The sequence below is a fragment of the Nasonia vitripennis genome, chromosome 4 (genome assembly GCF_009193385.2).
Source record: "Nasonia vitripennis strain AsymCx chromosome 4, Nvit_psr_1.1, whole genome shotgun sequence".
Classification (NCBI taxonomy): Eukaryota; Metazoa; Arthropoda; class Insecta; order Hymenoptera; family Pteromalidae; genus Nasonia; species Nasonia vitripennis.
The window spans coordinates 1,935,554-1,961,757 of NC_045760.1; the positions used below are offsets into that span (position 1 = coordinate 1,935,554).

At 51.1% G+C, this 26,204-nt stretch overlaps 1 protein-coding gene across 2 annotated transcripts in view; it reads left to right on the plus strand.

The window, feature by feature from the left end:
* Positions 1-23,507, plus strand: part of LOC100678293 (N-acetylneuraminate lyase-like) — a 55,105-nt gene extending 31,598 nt beyond the window's left edge. For both annotated transcript variants that reach the window (XM_031929060.1, XM_008213242.3), the window contains 8 exons: positions 21,858-22,083; positions 22,154-22,215; positions 22,283-22,359; positions 22,432-22,577; positions 22,662-22,821; positions 22,892-23,034; positions 23,099-23,180; positions 23,250-23,507. In XM_031929060.1, coding sequence (XP_031784920.1) covers positions 22,009-22,083; positions 22,154-22,215; positions 22,283-22,359; positions 22,432-22,577; positions 22,662-22,763 — 462 coding nt within the window. In that variant the 5' untranslated portion in view covers positions 21,858-22,008 and the 3' untranslated portion in view covers positions 22,764-22,821; positions 22,892-23,034; positions 23,099-23,180; positions 23,250-23,507. The remainder of the gene's footprint in view (positions 1-21,857; positions 22,084-22,153; positions 22,216-22,282; positions 22,360-22,431; positions 22,578-22,661; positions 22,822-22,891; positions 23,035-23,098; positions 23,181-23,249) is intronic.
* Positions 23,508-26,204: the final 2,697 nt, after the last annotated feature.

The window sequence follows — 26,204 nt, forward strand, 5'->3', positions numbered from 1 at the left end:
GTACAGTGAGCCGAGCTTCGCGAGCGAATATAACGAGAGTAGCCGTGTATAAAGTGCACGGCATATTGCGGCACTAATGGCATTATTGCCGTGCCATATAACTGCCGGCGGCAAGGCGGCGTCGGGTCATAATAATAAACGGATGAGCATATCGGTTCGCCAATATAATGCCTCGGAAGTGTAACGCTGGAGTATCCTCCTCTTCCTCGGTTTTTCCGGACTAGCTCCCTTTTACTAATGGCTATATACTGCCATTCGTCGAAACGCCCGGCAGACTACTCCGCCCCGACACAATGCCCGATCTTGCCGCAAATCGGCCTGTCCGGATTATCGCGTTGCATCGCTCCGAGATTATCCCGGGCGCAACGTAAGCCGATCGTCTCGGCACCTGTGTCACACAATCCTTTGCTACTTACAAGTGTCGCGCGCGCGCGCGCGCGCTCAGAATCTCGTCGACGATCTCGAGGCGACGAGAGATCATCGCCGATTTTTATCGCGATCCTAGTGTTTTCAAAATAGCCGCTTGATTTTTGCACGCGACGAGGGTGGTATAGGTACTCGGAAGAGCTAGCGCTTATAATGATCTCCGTTCAACGGCGATAATCGTTTTACTGCACTTCAGCTCTCGGTTATGCGATTTATGCCACCCGGGCTCGAGCTCCTCGAGAGCCGTCAACGAAATCCCCATAGGTATATACAAGAATCGAGAGCTCCGTTACTGTAATTAAACGCACCGAGATTATAATAATGAATCCTATAGCTATAGGTCCATGAGAGCTGCGAGTAGACTGTGTGTAGTGTCGAGATATACGTACGAAGATCGTCGAGGTAGATGAAAAGGCGAAAGGAGAGCCTTTCGCTCGTATCATTGGTGTAAAAGGTCGGGCATTGTTTTAGTTCGGACATCGCTCACAGCCGACGAGAGAGCGGCTCGCGCAGCTCTCCCGGTCATTACATTTAATTAATCACGTGAGTTGAATGGCTCGATTTATTACGCGACGCAGTGCGCTAATGCCGCGTATGTACGCGCGAGAGATATCGTTTCTCTTTGCCCGTCTTTTTTCGTCTCTCGAGGAGCATAACGAATCCGACCAGTGCCACTTTGCTGCGGCGGCGGGAAAGAATTTTGAAGGCGGTTTAATTGAATTTACTCTCGAGTCACTTTCTCATACCGATTACGAGTTGCGTACAACGATCGAGCTGGTTATCGATTTTATATCTCTATACTGGAATTAGCAGGACAACGTAAAAGCGGATCTAGCAGAAATAGGACGGGTGGGTGTCGATCGGAGAGGTGCATCTTGGGTGGGGTTGACACAAGATAGGGCAGCGTGGAAGGCTTGCGTAGATGAGGCGATGAACTTTCGAGTTCCAAATGCCATGTAAAAAAAAAAAAAAAAAAATACTGGAATTAGCAGTTTGGTTGGATTATTCAGGACTCGAGTGATACCTGCTCGAGACGATAAATAAAGAAGACAACTGACGCGGAGGATGAATGCCTCGCGCATGCGCGCAGGAGTGCATTGTGAGGGGAATAGCGATTACTCACTGTAACTGCTTTTAATTTGTAAACCGGGATACTCGAGCCAATGGCCGCGGTAACTCATTGCGTTCTCGTTTCACGACGATCACACATCTGTGCGCGTGTCCTTACTCCTGAGCATTATGACGCTCGCATTCCAGCCTGGATGTAAGCATGTCGATTGTGTACCTCCTGTACGACTCTGATGTGTACACAAGTAGCTCGTTGTATCGGCATCCAGTGCTGGGTATTATAGCTGCGCACGTGTATAACGATAATTAAATTTGAGTTTAAATTTCAGAATAACACGAACCATGATATCTCCTGAGAGCTACACAGTTCGCTAAGCAAAGTCGATTCAATTTCCCGCCTGCAAAGTCACCGCGAATAACCCACACTTTAGATTCCCATAACAGCCAGCCGCCAATTCTTAAAAAGCACTTGATTGATCGGTCGAGTGAGTTATCAGCTGGTCTCTCGAAACAATCGAGGATCCTCCCGGGGGACACTATAGAACTATGGTGCGTGATCTCTCGGGCCCCCACAAAAAAGGGACCAAAGACCCGAGTGCCGCCAATACGCGTCACGCAAAACTCTATAATAGGTGTATGCCCGGCGCTAGATCGTAGATATTCTGCGGTCGCTCGCGCGACAAGCGCATAGGTAGAAGGAAAAAAAATGCCCGTATAGAGCGAGAAGATTCTTGTCGGCTGCGGTCATTAGAGAGAAACGACAATCGGCTTGTCGACCACGGGGAGGATTTTTCCTTTCTCTCGCGCCGACGACCAGCTCCTCACACGTGGCTATTTTTTTCCGAGGAAATTCGGCGGCGATTTATTAAAACGCTGTAGGTGTATGACGCATAGATGCCGACAGACGGCTTATCGCCCGATTCAAATTTGGATTCTTGTTTGTATTTATGCGAGCTATTACGTCAGCGCACCTTAATCGACCTCGTATTTCAGGATCCAGCGCCAATAATTCAGTTACACCTATGCGCGTGGCTGCTCGCTGCTGTGGATCGAGATAAATAAATTGGTGTAATTATTTCATAAATCAAGAGAGACGCGAAGATAGATAGAGAGAGAGAGAGAGAGAGAGAGAGAGAGAGAGAGAGAGAGCTCGGAGCGAGAAAAATTGTAAAACAAAGTGTGCGCCTTGTGTGTTTAGGCGTGAACAAAGCCGCGGCGTCTTGCATGTGTGTATACGGGCGATATCCAGGAAAAGGCTACATCTGCTTCGCGGCGGGGGGGGTCAGATCATCATTTTTTAAGGGTAAGTCCAGGGGTGAGTCGCGTCTAACGGACGATAAATAAAGCACGCGCGGGCAGTCTAATCTTCGAGAAAAATTGACCGAATCATCTTCCACTGTGGATTAGGGTAATACGCTTACGACTGATTGATTCAAATATCACCCGATTCGTCAAAACAATCCGTTTATTTCAGCGCCTATGGGCTCTTCAGAGGACCGGAATGCTGCCTAAGAGATGTAGGCATTTTTAGAAAGTTATACGCCTTGCGAAATCCGGAGCAGCGGTTTCGAGGCCGACTATACGCGATTGACTGATGCACGAAGGACGAATTTTGATTTTTGACTGACTAATGCGCAAGTGACAACGGCTGGAGCTGTAAATCCTCTCGTAAAATCATGCCGGACAGCTTGCGCGAAACGATAAATATTAATGCTCACGCTATGGGCAGCGAGAGCGTTTTCGTTTTTTCTCTCCTCTTTTCCTATACCCACAGCTTTTTTTCTCCCCGTCCCTCTCTTTTGAGGCACGACCATCATAAATCATCCCAGTGGAAGAAGCTTGTCAGCAAAAAATACGGCAAATAAAGACGAGCCGGTGTATCTGGGGGTTTGTTTCGGATGCTAAAAACTGCCTTTTTACTCCTCTCGCCACTCGTCTTCTCGTCTCGCTTCGCGCGCGCGCGCATATTATTCACGGAGGGAATTTCTAATGATTCATTTATTTCTGTGCAAACAGCCCGGCGCGCATTAGCGGAAAGTGATTTATCCCGCTGAAATCGACTCTCTCTCTCTCTCTCTCTCTCTCTATCGGGGCAATCTGTCAAAACACTAATTTATATTAATTCGGTGCTATATTATATTCCTACTAGATCGAATTCTCGGATTTACTCGGAAAAGGAGTTTCCCCGGCCGCTGACTCATCGCGTTCGGGATGAGGGAAAAATTATAATTAGCATCGAGAGGAGAAAAAAGGGTATAGATCGTAACTCATCTCCTCTCGGCGAGTGTGTGCGCCACGCCCTGGACGCAGCTCGCTCGACAAAGTCTACGCCCCTGTGTCGCCGCGGAGGAATTTCACCTATGCGGCGTCTCTTAAATTACGTAAGAGATGCTCGCTCTCTGTTTTGAATCGTTAGCCGGTGATACCGCTTTCTCGGATTTTCCGAGAAGCGCAGCCCGGTGACGCCTACCCGTCTGCGCAGCTTTGAATGATTCTCCCCCGATGCTCGACGTCGATAAGCCCGGGGAAAATATGGGAAGGTCACATGTATATAGGAGAAGTGAAATATATACCCGAGCGAGTGGACACGTGCAATTACGAGTAATCCGGTTAGAGGGACACGCATGGGGGAACTAATGGACACTCAATTGCGCTATATTCGGAGCAGAGAGAGAGAGAGACGGGATATAGAGAAGAGAGCAGTCGCTGCGTTTGCGAATAATCGGCGAAGCAAGTGCCGGATCTCTCGAGTCCAGTATAGGCGGAAGCGATTTTCTCGGGCTCGAGCAGCCTATATGGGCGGCGGCATTGTTCGCGCGGAGAGCGGAAATAACGCTAATGAGAGAGCTGAAAGGGTCCCGCGCGCTCGATCACGTCGCATCGGTAGATGAAAATTAATCGGCTGAATGGGACGTGAAGTGCAAGTGGCGGGAAGTGAGCGACTACTATTGGCCCGCAAATTGCACTACGGGTATATATACATGTAACACTGCGCAGACAATTCCCTTATCTAATCCGCGCGTAGAAAACCGATTTAATTTCTCGAGAAGAATAAGGCGAGGGAGATGAATTGCGAGCTGCACAATGCCAGCGATATTATTGTCGGCTGTCTGCGCGTGCGCGCAACGCGATGACTAATAGATTCCTACGGCCGGTTCATCCATCTCTCATCTCGGCTCGATACGAAATCGAAGCGGCCGATCGCGCGCTCGCGCGACGCATTTGTTATGCTATATAGGCGCGTTTCATCGGGCCGAGGAAGCTGCGCGAGACACGCCAAACATTAATTATCGCGAGCGCATCGGTATGCCGCAGTGACGTGCGCGTGTTGTGATCGACTGTTGCGCGCGAAGCTCGAACTCATTGATTCCGCCGCGGCAATTACGATCGCTGCCTGCGTAATTGAAAGTCGTAAAAGTTTTTTGCGCGCCCTGTAAAATCCGGACTTTATACATGGAATGAAAAAGTTGTTAAAACCAGGGGGTATATACTTAAGAGTTCCGAAAAAGTATCAACGCTCGCGCTCGATTTCCCACACTCTTGTCGTGTCGTCGTCGTCGCGACTCCTTTTTATATAATACGATCGAGAGAGCTGCGGCGTGGCCGTGAATTTTCATTAAAAATTATTCCCCGTTCCAGCTCTCTCTCTCTCTCTCACTCTCTCTCGCAGGCGAGATAAATTTCGTGGCGCCCGGCGCTCGCGCGTATCCAATTAGCGGCGGAGTAATTAAACGAATTACGCGCATAACTATATAGGAGAGCCGATCGGCTCGAATAGATCGCTGGCATTCGTAAAACCCGCCGTTTACGGCGCGGACGGCTCGTAATCTCCGGGATATCTCCATGCGGCTGTCGTCGTTTCTTCTCCGGTCTATTGGCTCGTCGTCGGCGTTACATTCCTTAAAAACCCGTGTGCCGATCTCTTGATTTTTTATTCGTATTACACGGTTTCTCCAAAGCGACGAGGACACGCAATTTCCCGCGCTTTTCTCGCGGAAAAAAGAAAGCTGACTTCTAGACTCTGTGAGTTATGGCGGGCCGTCGTAAATAACCGCCGCCGGCAATATTTTGTCACCTTTATTGCCTCGCGCTTTTTGTTCGATCGTAAATTCGGTGGCTGTGCGCGGCGCAGGTACCCGTGGATGCGTAAGCGCGAGCTTCCGTTCGCTCTGCCGAGGGACTCGAGAGTTCTACCTAAAACACACACACACACACGGCAGTGCAGCGGCTGATTTAGGGCCGTGATAAGCGGCGCTGCGCACTTTTGACGTATACTTACTTCCGCGAGACAAAGCCCGAGCTCGAGCGAGCGGTTATTAAACGGGCCGAGATTGCCATCGCGAAAGTCAGGCTGCATGCGCAGTTTATCAAAAGTGAAATTCTTTCTCCTTCGTTGTAAAGAAACTCGACTCGTCATACACTTATCAGCGTTGGGCAACGGCGACATTTTTCAAAAAAATCGCGCGCGATAAATAACGCGATATAATAATGGCGATGCACTTGCGCGCGAGCATATCCTCGGCACGCGATATCGCGTAGTGTGTGTGTGTGCGCGCGCGCGTGCACAGTCAGATGTATATCCCTTCGGAGGACGTGGCTCGGTGGGAGTGGCGTGGGTGTGTCCAACATACTCGCTCTCGCCGCAGAATCGCGCACACGAACACGATGTACGAACTCCCGCGTACAAGCGCAACAACAGCAGCAGCTCCTTTATATGCGGTAGCCCTGCGTGCGCGTGCAGCGCTCGCTTGTATCAAAATTATGGCCGCAGCCGCAAATAAACCGATCAAACTATTCCTAAATAAATCACGCGCCCGCTGCAGCGGCGTATCTCGGAGCTTTTTCCTTTATTTCGCGCGCGGAGAAAAATTCCGGATTGATTTATACTTTGCGGAAGCGTTTTTAGCCGTAAAAAATTTCCGCCACGGCCTTCGGCTATAGTATATAGATTTACAATGCGCTGCGCACGGGTTGAGTCGAGCGAGTCGTATAGAGCCGAACATTTTTTCGAGCGCGTCCAGATTTTTTGTCCGGCCCGGCCGCACCCCCCGCGGACGAGAAAGCCACAAATACTTCAATACCGAAGGACTTTTTTCCGAGCCGTCGCTTTCGCCCTGAGGAAGAGGGAGAAAGCATTTCCGCTGCATGTGTCGCACATGCGCGAGCGATTCTTCAGGGAAAACGTAAACATCGGGACGCGAGCGCACGTGTCGATGCGGTCCAGGAGAATTATGGCCTCCGCGTATGACCGAGAGTGAAAGTGGACCAGGCCGCATCAGGAGATGTCGATCACCGAGTCAATGCTTTTAGATTCGGAGTGAGAAAGCGCGCCGGGGAGCAATTTGCAAGTCCGAGTTGTTTTCCGGGCCCGAGAGAGAGAGAGAGAGAGAGAGAGAGCGCCTAACCGTATATACATACAACCGCCCACTGACCGGCTGACTATGATATTTCCAAAAGATGCGGGCGGCAAGAGGTTAAGCCTCTAAATAATTTTGTCAATAGGTCGAAGCTCTCAAGCTGCGTCTTTTCGCAAGTCGCGCACTTTCTCTCTCCGTCCGGCAATTAAGGGAAATCTCGAAGCCAGAGTAGAGCCGGAGAGAGACACTGAACACGCGCTGGCCGTAGCTATGTGGCAGCATAATGGAAACGAAAAAGCGTGGCAAATCCCGGTGTCGACCTAAACGAATTCGTCAAGAGCCGCGGGGGTCCTCTTTTCACTCGGTCCAAGGCCCCGCGCGCGCGCGCGCGCGCGTAACCGACAAACCAGCCGACGTGCATGTGCAGCAGTTCTCTTCCCTTCGCCTCTATACAACGCCCGGTCTATATACGCGAAACAAGTCAATTCGGACGTTTTTTATTTTCCGGGCAATTTTACGGGCCCGATGCTAACGAGACTCGATTTTTATTCGTGCACGCGGAGGAACGAATTCACAAAGCCGACGACGCGGATACAATGCCGATCTCTGCGGCGGCAAAAAATACCTCGTTATCGTGCGACTCCGTTACGTTTCCCTCGCAAAATAAGAGGCCGTTTTTCAAAATATTTTCGCCAGCCGGGTTGTAAAGTCGAGAGAGTGAGCGAGACCACCGGAGTCTGCGGGCTCGCGGCGTAGGGGTTCGTAAACGGCCTTAAACGGCAAACAAATGCCAGCCGCGGGGGCTTGGACAAAAGGGCGAGAAAGACGTCACATCGAGCCTCGCTTTCCTATTTTCCGCCATTATATCCACTCTCTCTCCTTCTCGAGCAACAGCTATCCCAACGCCCATACACCCTTTGCCCTCCGCACACCGCGCGGAACAATGATGTTTTAGCCGAGCATCGGCCGAGTCGCTAAATATTTTAGCGAGCGGAGACTGCACTCCACTGGCCCACTGACTCACCCACTGTGCGAGAACACACAATTTTTTTCTTCCTTCCGAGCGCCGAGGCGTGTAATATCGGTGAATCGTCGCTAACGAATTAATCGTGTTCGCCGAAAGATCAGGGGTTAGCTCTCTCGAGCGAGTAAGCGCGATGGCATGTCTAATCACAATAACAGCCTCCCGTAAAGATCCTTATCGTCGAGTGCAAAACAAGTGAATGGCATTAGAGCGGCCATCGATGCTTATCGCTCCCTTGCGTCTATAGAAAATCACTTTCGCTCCTATCGCCGCCCGTAATCGCCATCTCTCTCTCTCTCTCTCTCTAGGGGGGTCGTGCCGTTGCCCCCTGTACGTAATGCGTGTGTGTGTGTGTGTACCATAACGCACTGCGGACGTACAGGGGAATTCTCTCAAGATTCGCGCCTTACCAATATATCGGATGCCGCTATACAGTAATAATGCAGCTCGTAATAAACGTTAATGGCCGAACTGTGTTGTATAACTTGCGGCGCGCAATATAAGGCAATTATTTTTTAACAGGATTAGCGGCTGGCTGAGGCGCGCGCATAGAGCGTAGGCGGAGGCCAGGTGCAAGATTTATTAAAGCCCGGGTGACTTTTGGAAAAGCAGCCCTAAATTCTCGGTTAATAGCGTGATTAACAGCGACAAGTCTTCTATAAATTCCTTATTACATCGCTCTCTCTCTCTCTCTCTCTCTCTCTCTCTCCTATAGTCATTCTCGAGACTCGAGTCGGCGGATTTAATACGGAGACGTCTCAATGTACACACGCATAAACATAAACACGCACGAAAGAGGATTCCACCTGCGCGCGCGCGCGCGCGCGTCCATTCCCATGTATACAAGCGCATATAGGAATCGGTCACGGCTGTGTGTATTGTATAACGGAGATAGACGTCGCATGTGCGAGACACACGTGAGAGTCCGGGGCGTGACTCCGAAAACCACCAGCGCATCCAAATATACACGAGCGCAGGCTCCTTCTTCTTTTCGGCCCTAGCAAGAGAGAGTGGTAGTGGTGGTGTGCGTCGAACGAATCTACCTGACTTATGGGGCCCAGCGCTCGCCGCGTTATTTATGGTCGAGGTCCTACTACTCTCCGATGCCCCGAGAGAACTTTGACTCTTTATCTCTCTCTCTCTCTCTCTCTCTCACTCGGGCTTCTTTTTTTTATTCCTCCTCGCGTCGTCTCTGGCTTTTCGTTTCTCTCTCATTCGGAGTCACCGAGCCAGGTCGAAATCTTTTTTTTTCCAATACTAGCTCCACTGCGTCCTATCCTATCCCCCCTGAATGTATCGACGAAAGAGAGAGAGAGAGAGAGAGAGAGACGCTAGTTTTCCACTCGGTGAAACTTCTCTCTCGGACGAGCGAGCCTCAATGCACGGTGTACAACTGATTTTACGCGGATCCGAGAGTCAAGTGTTTTGGATTCGGGGAAAAAATCGCGCGACACAAAAGGCCGACGATTATGCGCGCGGAGAAAGCTACGACCCCCCGCGAGACGAGTAAAAAACTAGGACTATCGCGCGTATACGCGTTACGTAACGGCGATCGTTAAAATCCGAAAGTCGGAGAGCGAAAAAGCATCTCCTAGCAGAGACTTGCAGCCGAAATTCTTCGAGTCCGTCAGCAGCAGCAACGAGATCGTAAATCATCGAGGGAAATCCTGCAAAACCACTACCGACTGTAAAGTTTTATGGTGTTTGGCCCTTTAAGTCGACGTTCTCTCTCTCTCTCTCTCTCTCTCTCTTTCGCGCGCGCGTATAAATCTTGTGCGGAAGTGAAACTCTCTCTTTCTGGCTCGTTTGGCCTGGTGGGTCTCTGCGCACCTCCACAACCTTCGATTAGTGTTTCAACAATATCGGTCGTGGCGTCGATTGTCTCTGGAGCTCGCGCGACAGCGGGGTTCTTCTTCATTTTCCCATGGACGAGAAAGAAAAAGCGGGAAAGTTAGGCAGCGGCAGCAGCACCTCCGCACCCCTCCTAACCTTATAACGTGACTGACTTATTACCGATCGGTGATTTACAGCCCCCGTGTGCGCGCTCGCGTACCAGAACATCTTTCGACGTCCTGATGCGTCTGTATCGCGGTTGCAGCTTCTCGTCCCTTGTTCCGACCTTTACGATCGAGTCATCTTTTCCAAATCCGCCGGCTGCAGCGTTCGTTTTTTTGCATCATCCTCGCGCGAGAAAGCTCCTTGGAGAAAAACTGACTCGTCGGAATTTACTGCGGGGGAGCGATCCGCAGCCGCGTTTAACGGAACCTATTGCGGATTTCTCCTCCGCAGAGCCGTTATTACAAGCTCGAGATTTATACTTCGCAACCCTTTCCGTCGTTTCTCTTTTTTTTTCTTTTTATATTCAGCGCGATAAATTTTTCCCTCCAGTTGGCTCATCAGAGTCCTCGAGCAATGATCTCATCCGTCCGTCGACGCGAATCTGGCGAGCGAATATTTTGAAATATTTCCGATGGCCGGATTTACGACGTCGTTTACCGTAAAAAAAATACCTGCCAGAAATTCGTGGGACTAGGAAGTCGTCGACGGGAACATTCCTTGCGCGAGCACGAGCGAGAGAGAGAGAGAGAGAGAGAGAGAGAGAGAGAGAGAGAGAGAGAGAGAGAGACAAAGAGCAGCGGAGGGAAAAAGTATCGTAAGTTACGCAAGAGATTCGGGAGGAGAGAAAAAAGGTGGGGGCAGATCGGGCCCTGACCGGGTGACTCTCTCGGGAGAGGATCGCAGAATCCGAAAAATGACGCGGAGAGGCGCTGCCGTACAGGTATATAACGATCTTCTGCTGCTGCTCCCTTCTCTCTCTCTCGCGCGCGCGCGCGCAGCTCCGAAATATAAACTGTTTCTGGGAAGAGCCGAGCCGTATATCTTGGAGCACGACAATGCCCACGCTCGAGTCACTCACCCACTCACCTATTGGCCCTCGCTTTTTTTCCACGCAGTTTGCCAGCTTCTCATTCTTCTCGCCTCGACTCCGGGAAAAATCGTCGAGGCTCAGATTTTCCTAATTTCGGGGTAGACGGGATCGTAAAGCTGCCTCGCAACGAGCCGCTCATAATCCTGATGTACGTATACGTGGGAGCGAGGTGTAAGCGCGGGTTTCCGCGTGCACCTGTTGCACTGGTTAATTAACGCGCGATCTCGAGCGTCCTTGGAGTCTGCAGCCTTGACGATGAGCTCGTGAGCGTTTAGGCTCGTTCCAAGGATCCTCGAGTTTACGCTGCTGCACCCAAGGTCCTCGCTGATGCTCGCAAGTCGCTTTATTCTGCTCTCAAAAGTCGCCGTAAGCCGAGAGGGAGAGAGAAGGATTGACTCGTCCCGCCGATTCCTCACACGAGCGTCCCTTATCTCCGCATAATTACAAGCCGGGCAATTAATTTACATAGCTCTCGGCTCTTAGCTCCTATCTTCCGCAGCCTCTTCTCGACATCTTTATTTTCCGATCCACAGCAGTAGCTCTTTTAATCAATCGGTATAGCGCGTCGCGTGGGCTCTCCCTCTCTCGCGGTTATCTCCGCATCTCCTCACGGTCATCAGGCATCGCTCGCTGGCCGCTGCAGGCGCGAGAACGGTGGCGGCGAACGACATGTTAGCGTAGCAGCTGGCATTTTATCTCCGGCTGACTATCTCGTGTCGCGCGGCATTAGTCCGCGCTGGCATACGCTTACACATACAAATGTATAGGGCGCAGGAGAGAGCGAGTCACGACAGATCCTTATCTGGAGACACGCTGTCTCTTATGCCTCTGTATTCGACGACGCGCCTTTTCTGTGCGTTATATATCCCCTCGACTCGTATTATATGCGCTCGCGACCGAGATTGCAGCCTACTACTGTGGCTTTTCTCCGACCTCGTCCCTCGCGCCCGGCTATTCTTCGGCGGATGCGAATATTTTGTATGCGCCCTGTGTATAGTAGCTGACTCTGCCCCTCTGCGGCTTTCGGCTTTTCTTCGATTTTCCCTGCCGAACGTGCTGCGGATTAGGCGTTGCGATAGAGTAGTCCTATGCACAGATCTACAAGATAGCCCCCACACAATTACATTGTAATGATAATCCGATACAGCTTCTAGTCGGAATTCCCGTCCTTCCCCGTAATTGGAGGAAAAACAAGTGTCCACGCATACCGTTATTCGGTCGAACACAAGATCATCCGATTAATTTAGCGCGCGCTTGGGTATTCAGTCGAGTGAGCCGAAAGGTCGCTTCGCGTACGGCGCATGAATAGATGCCATTTGCAATTATCCTTGAGAAAGGAGCGTATCGCCCTCGAAATGATACCTCCATTATAATCAAGCCACCCATTGCGAGAGATATGCCCTCCGGAAATGAGCCTCTGACCCTCGCCGCTGTTGCACTGTTTTTCAATTCGCTTTTTCTTCAAATCCCATCGAAGGCTTTCCCCATTAATTCATCCCGGCTCCGACGTTCGACGTGCCCTTATTTACTCGCGATAATTCAGAGCGGAAGTCAGAAGTTGTTTGTTTGCTTTGATGGAGAGAAAAAAAAATGCTGGAAAGCCCGAGTGAATTAGTTCACGCTGCAGGCGGACCGGATACAAATAGGTGCGCAACGTATATAATTGAGCCGCAAAGCCCGTGGATTTCCGAGCGACGTGTAAAAGTCAGAGCGGAACCTCATTCTGTGTGCACACAATGAGGCGGGCATTATGGGCCGGTTAAAACGAGAAATTGGGCCGTATACATTCCGCGTAATTTCGGCCCCCGCCTCCCTCTCCTCCGAGCCCATAGAGGCGTCGAGTAGGTGGGCCGAGCGTTGTAGGATTTTTCCAACAAAGCAGCCACCCAGGCAGCGCCGGATTCCGGAAAATCGGGCCCATCTTCCTTTTCTCTCTCTCTCTCTCTCTCTCTCTCTCTCTCTCTCTCTCGCTGTCTCCCTTCGCGCACGCGGGGGTGCGCCAGCCTCGATGGTCCAGTTTTAGCGCGTCATTCCAGCTCCTGCGCCGGGGGGAATATAGAGACGCGTACATCCCTTTTTTGCCCAGTATAACAGCTCGAATAGGTCTGCGCGCGGAAAAAGCCATATATCTCCTCGCTAATAATGGGCCTGTTTGGGGGAAGATGCCACGGGGGGATGATCGTTTTACTAACCACAGTGCGCAGGCCTCATTGTGTCCGCGGCTCTGTTTGCGCACGGGCTCGATTTCCTGCGCAGGACAGTCGAGTTTCTATACTCCCCCACACGCGCCAACAGCTTTGTCCGCTGTATCGAGGCTCTGTTTTCTGCTGGCGACCGGAAAATCTTCCGGGAATCCGAGTTGTCTTTTCTCTGCTGCAGCTTGGACGCAGCGCAGGAAAGAGTCCGCAGATACACAGCCTAGTGGCTCTTCTTCTTTAAGGTCGTTTATTTGGAGGCTGCGTTGGCTCTTTCTCTCTCTCCCGATTGATGATCTCTCACCTGCCCACTATAAACATTCGGCCTTTGTCGTGTGGCTCTTTGCAAATGCCAGGAAGTCTTGCTCGCCTTCTGGGACTCGCTTTCGCTTCTTCCTCTCTTTTTGTGTTGGCTCTCTTGTTGGCCGGGGCGTTGTTTGTTTATGTTTTTCCAGGATACATCCGCTACTGCACTGGGGAATCGATAGTTCGAGGCCTGTTATGGCAGGGGCGCGTTGTGTTAACGCCGTAATCGCCGCCTATTATTTGCCGTTTGCATGAGTTATTTTGCCAAGAATTCCATTTTCCTCTCCGCTCTCCAAGCCGCTCGCGCGATTTGGTACAGAAGGACAAGCGGACAGACGGACGGACGGACGGACGGACGGAGGCAGGTCGCCGCTGATACGACGGCGAGTATATATAGTGGCGGGCTAAATCATTAGATGCTCTTTCTCTCTCTCTCTCTCTCTCTCGCGAGCAGTATAACCCCCCGCGGCTCCGAGCATTAGTTCATCTGTCTCCTCGGTTCGCTTCGCATCGAGCTCGCGCGCGCGCTTAACGAGCGCTCGATTTTTTCTCTCTCTCTCTCTCTCTCGCTCGCTCGCTCGCTCGTGCGCGCGCGCGCGCCTTTCGGGATATAGCCCGCGCGTAATATATGAATCCCACGCATCGAACTCGAAGCACCGCGGGATACGCCGAGCGACATGTGTTCTGCTGCCCTCTCTCTCTCTCTCTCTCTCTCTCTCTCTCTCACTCTCGCTTATACTCTTTGCGATTTTTCTCCCTCCCTCGCCGCCATTTATTTCTATTTTTCTCGGCAGCTCGCCTTCTCCTTTTTCTCCATCATCGCGTGCGCCGTTATCGCGCGCGGGCCTTTGTCTCTCGCGTCGCAATTTTTCGGCGACGACGACGACTTTCTGGAAACGATGACGACGATAATAAGTGGCGCCGGGCTTTTTATACTCGCGGCCATTGTATTGGCGAGTAATGACAACTCGGCGAGTATCGGGTTTCGTGGGAATTCTCATCCTCGCCGATTTTTGCGTTTAATTAAGGATCCTCGTCGTCGCGGACGCAATGGATCGAAACGATCGTCTCTCTCTCTCTCTCTCTCTCTTGCGCGGACAAACGGAGCTTGTTTCTTTATACGTCGAAGCGCACAAAAAACACATCATCCTCCATTGTGTCTTTTTTCTGCTTTGATCCTCTCCCTTTACCCGCTGCAGCCCCGTACAGAACTCGTTCGATCCCAATGATACACCGCTGACCATTTGAAAATTGCTCCGCGTCTGCCAGATGGAATAATTTTCAACATTTGGTCGGCATTATGTACACTTTCTTTCATACGAGCAAATACCCTCCGATTCGCCGCGCTTTCGAACGTCGAAGATGAAGCCGTTAGCGCGGCCGATCGAGCCGATAAATTCCGACTACGAGTCGCATCAATTTGAATCGGAAATAAGCAGCCTTCGTCGCTCGCATAATTCGCAGCAGCAGCCACGTACAGCAGCGCATGTAAAACACGGGCTATATACGGGGCCGGTACAAATGTGGTGCGCGTATAACGCGCCGTATAATCCCGTTCTCCGCGGCGCGTTGAGTAAACATCGCATTAGAACCGAGAGAGAGATTCACCTTTCCCTATGGCCGATGCGTAAAATAATAAGCCCATTAGTCACGGTGAACTTTATTCGTCTTTATCTTCCTTTCCCCTCTGATGCAGCGTAGTTGGATTAGCGCCAGTGTCGCGTCGTCTCTCTACCTGCGTGTGTCACTCGCTGCATTCACGCTCGGGATTTATGGGCCGGTGAGGCATTCATAAGAATATTATTCAAATTTCGTCTAGCGGGCGCGGGCGCGCGAGCACGTCCTCGTAATTACGCCTCCGATCAAAGATCTCTCGACTCGAATTTTAATGCGGCCGTATACGATCTTCCTTATCTCTTCGGCCGATCTCTATCTCTCTCTCGAGTCTCGTTGATAATGATTTCCACCGTGGCGGGTAACCCTATAACCTCCGGTAATGAGCTCGGACGCGCTCGCTTGTAAAAATCGCGATTTCATTGCCCCCGCGCAGAGGCGCCGTCGCGACGATCGACAAATTAAAAGTCGACTCTGCGTCCTGTATATATACCTGGGACGCACGAGTCGTATATTTTTTCCGAGCCGATATGAGAGAAGCGAATATAATAAAGCGGTCGCGGCTCTCGATAAATCATGTACCGGCCTCTCTCTCTCTCTCTCTCTTTCGCGAGCGATATAGGGTTTCGCTTAGACGTCGTTTTTGGGAATACGTCTTATTAAATTTATAATGCGCGCGCGGTCTGTTGCTTTTCTTCTGCTTTTTCAATTTCTCCGAGCGCGTGCTCGGCGGCAATAATCTGGAGCCGGCGAATTATATTATTGGCATCTCTGGCGAGTTTCGCGACACACACATCGGCCCGCATTCCTCGCTCGCGCGGTCGTAAGCGATATTTCATCGCGGGAAACAATTTATGCAGCGACTCGCCATTATTTCTCCGGATAGGTCGCATCTTTCTCTCGATCCTCTCATAACGTGTGCGTGGGACGTGCGGAAATTACACACTCGGATACATCCCGAAAACAATTCCGAGCGAGATCCAGTATAAGACAAAGCGTGAAAAAGCTCGAGGCCAGTAGTAAATCCGCGAATCTGTTTGCGGGGATTACTTTGTCGCCGCCGCCGCCGCGTGCGGTCAAACGACTCCCTCTCGATTCGGGGATTTTTCAACTCGAGACCGTAAGCCCTCTCTCTCTCTTTCTCGCAGTTTGTATATCGCGCGACACGCGCATAATAGCCCTCGAGGTGTGCACGCATACATGTGGGGGAAACAAAGGGCCAGATATATCCGGCTGCGTTTTAGCGAGTCATTAGGTCCGGGGAATAAGTCTTTCTCGGAGGGAGCAGTATATACGAGAGGACCCCCCATCTCGCCTTTATCCGCTGGCAAATGTGCGCGTATGTGGGCCACGCGCCTCCTACTACCCCCCAGCGAGTCCGACGTGCACCTCTCTCGGCTTCTGCCCCGCGAGAGTCAACTGTCGGCGGAGTGAGTGCCTGCCCCCCGATAGAGAGAACTCGAAGGCGAATCAACATCCTTTTCGCGTTGCCGTAAAACACCGAGGACGCAAAAGTTGGCGTGTATGCAAAAAAAAAAAAAAAAAAAAATCGTATAATCGCCAGGTGGCTGGTCCCGCGCGACAGCAGCCGCTTGAATAGCGCAACAATATATCGCGAAAAATCTCAGGTCGGCGCTCGAAAATTACAGAGGATATCAGTAGTCGTCGACGGCTCGTGAGCGCAGGTCGCCTCCCAGGGCGCGAGTCCATTGAATCGCGGAGAAAGCCCGTATAGCGACAATGGCTCGCTCGCGCTCGCGCCCCCTGGGCGCCTGGGGGGTAGCGTTCGCGGGGGGTCTTCCCAGTCGTCAGCTTCCCGTCGTCGACGTGGCCGTTGATGCGTGTACGCGCGCGCCGGTTACGCGGCGGCAGGTATGCATATGTCTCTATACATGAGCGGCGATACACACAACGTTTAGCAAAGCGAGTAATCGAGCGCGAAAGCCGCGAGCTGAGCTTTTCGCGGCTATATCGCGCGGATTCGGAAGGAGCGAGCCACCGCTGCGCGAGGACAGCGTGACTTCGACTACTCGATCCGCCTTTTCTCTATATGCTCTTTTCGTCGACGCGATATCGTGACGCTTATGCGAGAACAGTGGGATCTTATTGTGTCGATGTGGCTAGTGCTGTGAGTCGAATCCTTTCTCCTCGATTTTTTTTCTTTCCGAGATCACAGAGCGGGTGTTATGCGCTGGTGGTTCTCGGAAGGCCTGTGTATTCCACCTAGTCATATCGGCCTGCTTATACGAGATCGTTAATGAGCGCCTACGAGCATAACTGGCCAGCCAATGTATACAACCATGTGGAAGCATATAGGAAGTGGAAAAGTCGTGGAAAAAAAAGGCGCAGGCTCATGCCCCGATGAGTCGTCCGCTTTTATCGATCAAAGTCCGTACCGCAGCCTAATCATCGCGGCGTTGAATCCTCGCGATGGATATTATTCGCGCACGCGCGTATAATACCGTGTATCAGCTGCAGCGCGTGCTGAGAGAGCTCGAGGATCAGTAGGAAACATCTGCGCGTGCGACGCGTTCTCCAAGAGGACACTCGAGTTCCAATTCGATCGAAAGCTCGCACGAGCTTCCTTCCACTCTCTTGATCTCTCGCTGGAGCGGCGACTTTTCAACGAGGCGACGGTTTTTTCATTCTCTCTCTCTCTCTCTCTCTCTCTCTCTCTCTCTCCTTGGCACTTCAATCCGAGCTGCAATATTGTGTCGGCTCTTTGTGCTCGGCTGTCACGTTCGCTGATTGACTGCGCGCGCGCGCCGATGCCAAATTGGCCCGAGTTGCGGTAAGTATCTATCGACTGATAGCGGCGCGATTGAATCGGGGAGTACGTGGAAGTGCTGTTATGAACGTACTGCCTTCTTATCTAAATTGCCGCTGCTTTTTAGTCGACATTACGTAAATTACCCGGCATTCCGTCAATATAACGAGTTTTCTCTCTATACGCGCACACATATCGCGCGCGGAAAAAGGCAAACTCGTAAATCGGCAACGGGAGAGAAAGAGAGAGAGCTGCGTTGACAGGGGCGTAACGCGGCTGGCTCGCGGCTTTTTATCGCCGGGGCAGGATCGTAAAGTCATGCCCGCGCGCTCGGCTCTATGTATATCGCGCTGTCGGCGCTGCCGCCGCCGCCGCCGCCGCCGCTGCAGCCGAGTCACGCCTCCCGCGGCGCCTGTTGTCATTGTCGGGATACCGGCGCACGCGAATGTATACGTAATATATAGATCGGCTGCGTGGAGAGATCGGTACATCGAGAGAGGGGGAGGGACTTGAAAGGCCGCCGAAATCGTGAACGATGACTAATTGATCGACTCCGCTATGTATTATTATTGTGTTCCGATGCTCCGGATTTTAACTAATGATGCGGCGAGATACAGGCTCGCGTATTGTGTACACATAGCGCGCGGCGTATGGATGTTTCGAAAATTTCCTACCGGTGCGACTGGTTTCGCGCGCTTTGTATAATTGAAAACGCGAAGCGGCGATGATCGGTCGCCGCGGAAAAGCCGATCGCGAGCGATTAATTATACAAATCGGCGCCGTTTCGTCCACGCTCTCGATTTTCCCCCTCATCAATATTAATCAGCGCATAATTATTCAGCATTAGGCTCGCGCTCGCTTCTAAAGTGTATATTATTAAAAATCGTAAAATCATTACCGATCGCGCGGGTATTAAAGAGCCGCAACTTCATTGCGCCTCTCTCTCTCTCTCTCTCTCTCTCTCTCGATCGGTCGATAAATTTCCTTTATCCACAGCAGCATCACAAGAGCGCGCGCGGCGTTGATATCTCCCGCGCGGAAAATCGTTTTCTTCCGCGCGTCCCTCTCTCCCTCCCGCAGATATCCTCTCTCTGCGTGTCTGGCGGCGTTAAAAGTCGATCCCCTTCCTGCGTCAGCCGCCCCGGCTCGGCGAGTCCCGCCCCTCGACTCCGCCGTGAAGACCAATCGGAGAGGAGAGCTGCGCCGATATATATGCACTTCTTCGTTCGCGCGTCCTTTTTCCTTTTGTATCGTCGCGGCGCCTCGAGTCCGGTAGTAGTCCCTATACTCGTTACGTTCGGGAGAGGACTTCTTGTCTCAACGCCATCTTAGACGGCCGCGGACAGTATCGGGGCCGATCTTATCGATGCACGCTCTGGGGGGGCAGCTCCAAGTCCTTCTCGTCGTCGTTGCACTCGCCGAGATATTATAGCAGCTGCAGGTCGTCGTTCCGCGCTTATTATTCCCGTCGAGTATAGAGAGAAGAAATCGTCGCGAGGAGTTCTTATATACTGCCGAGGCTCGTTATATCGTCGAGAGAGTCGCGCTTAATTAGTAGGCTTTGTTAATTTGTCATCCGCAATTTATTGTTTCATTAGCCTCGCCGATCACGATCCCCGATGATTTCACCGGCTTTTCCTCGCTCTTACCCACGCCAGTAACCGACTCTCTTCTCACAACGTCTAGAAAAGCCGTCGGATCGTGAGAAAATCCCGTAGAACGAGTCAGCCGAAGGCGGGCCCGGTATAATTTGCACTTCCGTTCTCATAAACGGACTCCCCGACGACGGGGCACAATCGAATCGACGACGGCGGCGGTGTACCGAGTATAAAGCCCCCCAGCGAATTTCGTGCGCGGCGAGTAACCTGATGCCCACTCGCGCAGGTGCATTGCGTTGCAGCTCCGAACAATAGCCGCTTTGTGTCCCTCTACGCGCTCGACTACGAGTCAGTCGGAGTCTCTTTTTCCATACACACACACGCGCATACCTTGAAAGATCTCGAATTCTCGTCAACGTACCTATACGTACCTTAAGTACTTGACGCGACGCCGAGTTACACGTGCTCCGGCGCTTTGTTGCGCGCGCAGGCCGATGGGCACACTTGTGCTCTGGGGCGTGTGCGTCGAGCGTTTGGAGGAAAAAAAAAGACGAGAAGAAAGCGCGGAGATGCTGGAATAATGCGCGAGGGGCGACGAGAGAGAGAGAGGGAGAGAGAGAGAGAGAGAATGGAATATAAAGGTCGGTTGGAGAGTTAAATATTTGAGCTTGACTTGACGAGCCGCGAGGAGGCTGCAGGAGGGAGTCGTAAATAATTTTTGTCCGTCGAGAGGTGCTCCAACCGATTTCTCCCCGACGACGACGGCTCTCGTTTCTTTCTTTTTTAAAAGCCCGTTGGAAGCGTGCCTCACTCGGCCTCTCGAGATCTGTGCGCTGATGTAAATAGCCGACGCTTTATGGTGTGTATACATGTTTCGTATAAGCAGGTGCTGAAACTCCTCGATAGAAGGTGAGACATTTTCGCATTGATATTCCGGAAAAGGAGATCCTTCCCCGAAGCTGCATGAGCCTCTCGAATAAACCGCCTTAACGCTACAAGGCGCAATTTCCAGCTCGAGCAGAAAAGACAAATTCCTTGTCACTAGGTGTCTCAAAGGGTTTAAGCTCGGCGGAATGCCCACATCTCCGTTGAAAGAGCCCGAGTATAACGTACATACATAGCAGCTCTTCGGCGGCGGTCTTATACGCGACAAAGCTAATACGCAGTTATTAGTCGCGCGCCGTGTGCTCTTTCGGTTTTGCGCCCCGAGGCTCGCTCTCGCGATGTCCCACGGCGTGCAGTCCCGTAGGGGTTTCGGCAGCTCCGGCCACGCCTTGACGAGTCTATATCGTGGAATTTAATATACTCTCCGACGAGAGAAAGAGAGAGAGCGAGAGCTTTAACAAAGAGCCAGCGCTCACAATGCTACTGCCTGCAAACGGATTTCTCAAAGGGCCTTATCGCCTTATTATGTGCGTACACTCTCGCTGCTCCGCGGTGACTTGGTTAAGTTTCTTTCTTTTTTTTTTCATCTCGCATGCGCGCACCTCATTACGCCAAGCGCAGCTTTGTTTCCTCAGCGGGGCTGCTTTACACACACTCGCTGGTGCCTTTTTTTAGCTCTTTCTCTCTCTCTCTCTCTCTCTCTCTCTCTCTCTCTCTCTCTGGCAATAATAACGCGCGATTTATCGCGGGCGCTTTGTTGCGCGCGCTGCTAAGCGTCGAGGAAAAAATTACGGTTGACTTATGGAGCACCTGCTGCCAGCAGCGGAGGAGCTACGCGTCGCGAATTGTGGCATTTTTCATCGAGCTAACGCGACGTTATCGAATTGGGTCATATTGGCTTATAGCTCGATCCGTTGACTCGAAGATCGGCGACGGGCTGTTTGATTTCGCTAACAAATGAAAAGCTCCAGCTGCGAGAGCGGAAAGCGAAAAATTCGTAATAACGTGATTTATCGATCTCTCCTGGATTATTCTCGCAGGCCGAGGCGTGGCCGTGGCAAATCTCCGCAATTACGCCTCGTTATTACCGTCCTTCGAGACCAGCACACAAAACACTCGACGACGAATTCGCTAATTTTCGCCGAGTAATGAGCCACCACCCACACGCACGTCTCTTGGGCGTATAGACGCTCGGCTGTCTGCATAATGGCGAAATTCTCGCGGGAATGATCCGGCAATTTGTCCCATTACGCTACGCGCGCTCAAAGGCAGAGATCCACCCACTTATGCGCGCGCACAGCCGATCGCGATGAAGGTGCGATATTGTCATTGAAATTTCGCCGGGTTAGCAGCAACAAGTGCCGGCGTCGCATCGTCTGCCACCTGCCGTGGTACTCTCTGGCCATATTTCGCATTCGCAGCCGCGCGAACGTACTGTGTATACGCTCAGCTCTCTCTCTTTGAGATGATTTATGAAAGGACCGTGTCTAGCGATTGTTGCCCGAAACCTCTTTCAGTTACGGTGTGCTGTGTGTATTTTTCGCATGAACACGGGCTTTGTGCCCCGGCGAGACATAATCTCTCTTTCGCGTTTTCGAGTGTTGCCTAACACGGCTACAATTCGTGTTTGGATTGTTGTTGAATGCGGTGCATTGTGAGTGGCTCGTTGTAAAATTTTGCATTTATAGGTAAATATTGAACTTCGATCGGCAAACTTGGCAGATAAGATAGCGCGTGCTCCGAATGATTCTTATCGACCTGTGAAGGTGGCAGAAAAAATTATCAGTCTCTGGGAGAACGAGTAGCGGGTGTTGGGCGTTTTTTTAACCGTCCAGTACGATGATACGATTGAAAGTGGTTGTTCTGGTGATCGCGTGTGCGCATTTCGCAGCTTCCGATGGTAACACGCAGCAGGTAAAATCTTTCTCATTTTCATTACTTTATCCCATGAAAAGATTAAACTAAATAATGCTCGCCTTTTCAGGGCGTCAAATTCTCGTACAGAGGACCCCTAGCCTCGGCGTTCACTCCCTTCAACAACGACACGTACGCGTAACCTTCTAGCTCTGATCACAGAACAATTAATTATATCTTCATTTATTCATAATTCCAGAGCTCGAACTCTGAACCTATCCGTGATCCCCAAATACGCCGAGTTCCTAGCATCGAAAAACGTCTCCGGCGTTCTCGGTATGCAGGCCTGTTTCTATTTTCTCAAACTTGCATCAAAGGATGAGTTTACGAGTATTGTTTTCTAAACAGTCGCTGGTACCTACGGACAAGGCACTGCTCTGAGCATCGAGGAGAGAAAGAAACTGGCCGAAGCTTGGCTTTCAGTCGTCGGGAAAACTAAGCAGCATTTGATGATTCACGTTGGAGGTGCATCGTTACGAGACGTAAAAGAACTCGTAAGTAGAAACGTAAATAGTCATTATTCGAAAACTTGTCTTCTCATAATTTTGAAGTAAATTTTATTATATTGTCTTTCGTAGGCTGCGCACGCGGAGAGCATCGGTGTCGATTCTTTGCTCGTTCGGCCGGAATTGAACGCTACGTCAACAGAGGAGATAACCAATTATTTGGAGCTGGTGTAGAGATCCGCTCCGACAACGCCTTTGATTTTCTACCAGAATCCTCTGTTCAAAGTTAAACGTACGTTGCACGATTATTCCTATTATTAGATTTGATATAAATTCTGTATTTTATTATTCGAATAATGCAGTTGACGTGGAATACTTTTTGACGAATGTGGGAAAGAAGGTGCCAACGTTCGCTGGCATGAAGCACGTTACGGATGACCTTGAAGAGCTCAAAACAGCTTAGAGACTTAGACAAAATTACACGATTTTTATCGGGATGGACGCGGTAAGCAGTGCATCTTTTACTTTTACCCTAATTAACTAACAATTAAAAACAAATCCAATTTTAGCAAAGACTGTCCGCCATTGTCGCTCCAGAGCTGGTCCCTAAAGCTAGAGAAGCTCGAGTCGTCGCAGAGATAGATCGATACGGTACGTGCGTGATTCAGCCGATAATCACATATGTCAGACGAGCCAATATCGCTCATGAAATCTTTGCAGGCGACGACACGGTAACCATGAAAGTCGCGACCAGCATGGTAGCCGACCTACCCCTGGGTCCACCTCGACCCCCCTTAGAGATCATACCCCAAGAAAACGTGAAGTCCGTGGCGAGGGAACTGAAGAAGATGAGTCTGCGGATCAACGAAGTCGCCGTCTTGAGCATGTACTAAAGGCAAGTAATAATACAAAATTTGTATATAAAATGTAAATAACGCTGATGCAAGAGTATAAATAAACGTACATTATACACCTGCGGAGGACAACAATACTGCTCACTCCGAGATTCCCGGCGAAGTCTTTAGAAATTAGAGAGGAGACAAAAAAGGCAGTAGTAATAAGACAAGAGAGAAAACGGCGGACAGGCCGTAAAAGTAAAAATCGGTAAGATATGTCGGTAATAAAGCTGGACAATGGCTGGGCAAATTAATATCAAGGCGAGTCGTTGGTGTGGCTCTGCAGACACAACGCGCGCGAGAGAGAGAGAGGACCGAGAGAAGCACATCTTCTCTCTCTCTCTCCTCCTCCTCTCGTATTCTCTCCGCTGGATGGAGGGCTTTGAGTAGGGACAGTAATTTATCAAGCGCAGATAGCGATCTCCACGGTCGCGTGTGCCGAATGCACTTGCTCGATCAAGTTTTGACCCGAGCCGTGCGACTCGCGACGCCTCGGAATCCCCGTCAGTCGTCCCGCTAGATTTCCTCGCAGCTTCCACTGCCCTTGTCAAGAGTATACTGGCCCGCGTACGCCACATAAATTCACGCTGTACACCGGCTCGGCGCGAAAGGAGTACGTAAAAATGCGCCATAACCGCGCACCGGACAATATTTGTTCGGAGCTGCGAAGGAGAAGAAGAGGGAGAGGGAGATTCGGGCCAAAATGCCAGACATACCAGTGGGCGCGCGCCCAGACGCCGCCTGGCTCACCTCGCGCAAAGAAAATAATAGGAAAGCATTCCTCCAACATACAGCATCGGCAGCAGCAGCGGAGCCCCTCTTTTTCGCTCGGCTCTCGGGCCTCCAGACACACACCCGCTGCTGCTGCTGCTGGCCCCCGACTTTTATAAGAGAGAGAGAGAGAGAGAGAGAAAGAGACAAACAAGCTCGTCCGGAAATATATATGCCGGCTAATAAAATCATAAAAGAAATGTGCGAAATTTTTTCGCGATCGCGTTTTATGATTTAGCCGTGCGCGACGGTATATAAGTCACATGACGCGCGTGAGAACCGTCGAAAATTATGAATTATTTGGACAACCGCTCGCGAGCACAATAAAAACGAGGCTCCTTTGTGCAGCTGTGCTATAGGATATATTTACGATCCTACGTATCGGCTCTTTGTTTTTTTTTTCTTCTGAAAAACTCGAAACGAGAGTTGGGCATCGAGAGGCTTGTCGCCGTATCTGCATACATGACTGCATCGCAGGCTTTGACGACTATATCCGCTCGGCATTTTTCAATCAGACTCGCTCTTAGCATGACAAAGGGCTTACGCGCGCCGCTCTCAAATATTTATCGCGCTCGAGATGCGTAATCGGCTTGCCGGGGCGCGACATACGCCTGATTTTCGAGCGCGACAACGCGCATCAGCCACCCGCTTGCTGCGAGCACTGATTAGCAATTTGTTTGATATCGGAGCGGCGATTTTTCGATATGATGAATAAGGATCGCGGGGCCCGGCCGAAATATTCGCAACAAATTACGCGCGCGGTTCTTCGGCGAAAACAAGCGTATAAAGCAATCGAGGAGGAGAGCTGCGCGCGGGCGCATAAATCTCGCGGATATTCGGCGGCCTGACACGGCTTCTAACGATATATTCTGATATAATTAAAACAATAAATAAGATGGCGTCCAACCGCGAGCGCAGGGGGTCGATCTCGTCTCTCTCTCTCTCTCTCTCTCTCTCTCTCTCTCCCTCTCTCGGCGTTTTTCTCCGGCGCTGCAGCAACATGCTACGTATAGTCTTTCCTCGAGAATTACGCGCGCGTGTGTGTTATATAGGAGCGAAAAATAAGTAGAGCGGCCCGGACGTTCATCATAGGCGAAGATAATTCGTCGAAACGACGGGGGATGTGTTGCGCTGTGTACTCGCTGTTGAGTTTTCGGCCGGCGCCTCTTCTTCTTCTTCTTCTTCTTCTTGTTCTTCTTCTTCTGGCTACCGTCGCCTCGTTCCGGCCTGTCCTTCGCTCGATGTGAAATGTACTTTCCGAGAAAATATGAGGCTCGCGTGAAATTCGCTACTCTTTTTCCCGTCCGGATAAACATGTTGCCTCGCTCGACGTTTTAACGACTCGCTCCGAGAGAAAGAAATATATTCAACGAGCGTGTATAGAGCTAATATCGGGCAAAAAAGAGGAAGTTAATAGCGCGTAACAGAGCCCGGCGGCTGCTGCTGCAGGTAGTCGAGAAAACGAGAGGCAAAACAGCTCATAGTTGGCAAAGCTCGCGCCTGTGTACACACGGCCGAAGGAGAGGAGAAGAAGAGCACATAAGCGTGCGAGCAGCGGGCGGGGCGATCCCTAATTACTGTTTAAACAGAAGTCCCGTACCCGCCCACTAAAATATATAACCGATCATAATCCTATGCCTCTCGCTTCTCTTTCTCTTCTCTCCCTCGATCTCCTCTTCTTCGGCGCGCGCGCGCGCGGAAACCGGCGGTTATCTCTCCGGGAGAGACTTCGCCACTGTTAAATTGCACGTTTGTTTCAAGCCCGTCCCAGCCTCGCGGCGATTCGCTACCTTTTCTGATTTATCGCTTCCTCCTCCTGTCTCGTTATGTATAGGTACTCGCTCGCTTATTCTCGCGGCGTGCGAACCCTTCCGCGGCGGATCCCTTTTGATTTTTCAACGCGGAAAACGAGCCTTTGCGCCGGTTTATTGTTTCAGCGCTCACGATTCGCTATTTCATTCGAGATAAAGCTCGAGAGGTATGTACCTTATCCGCGTGTGCAAACGAA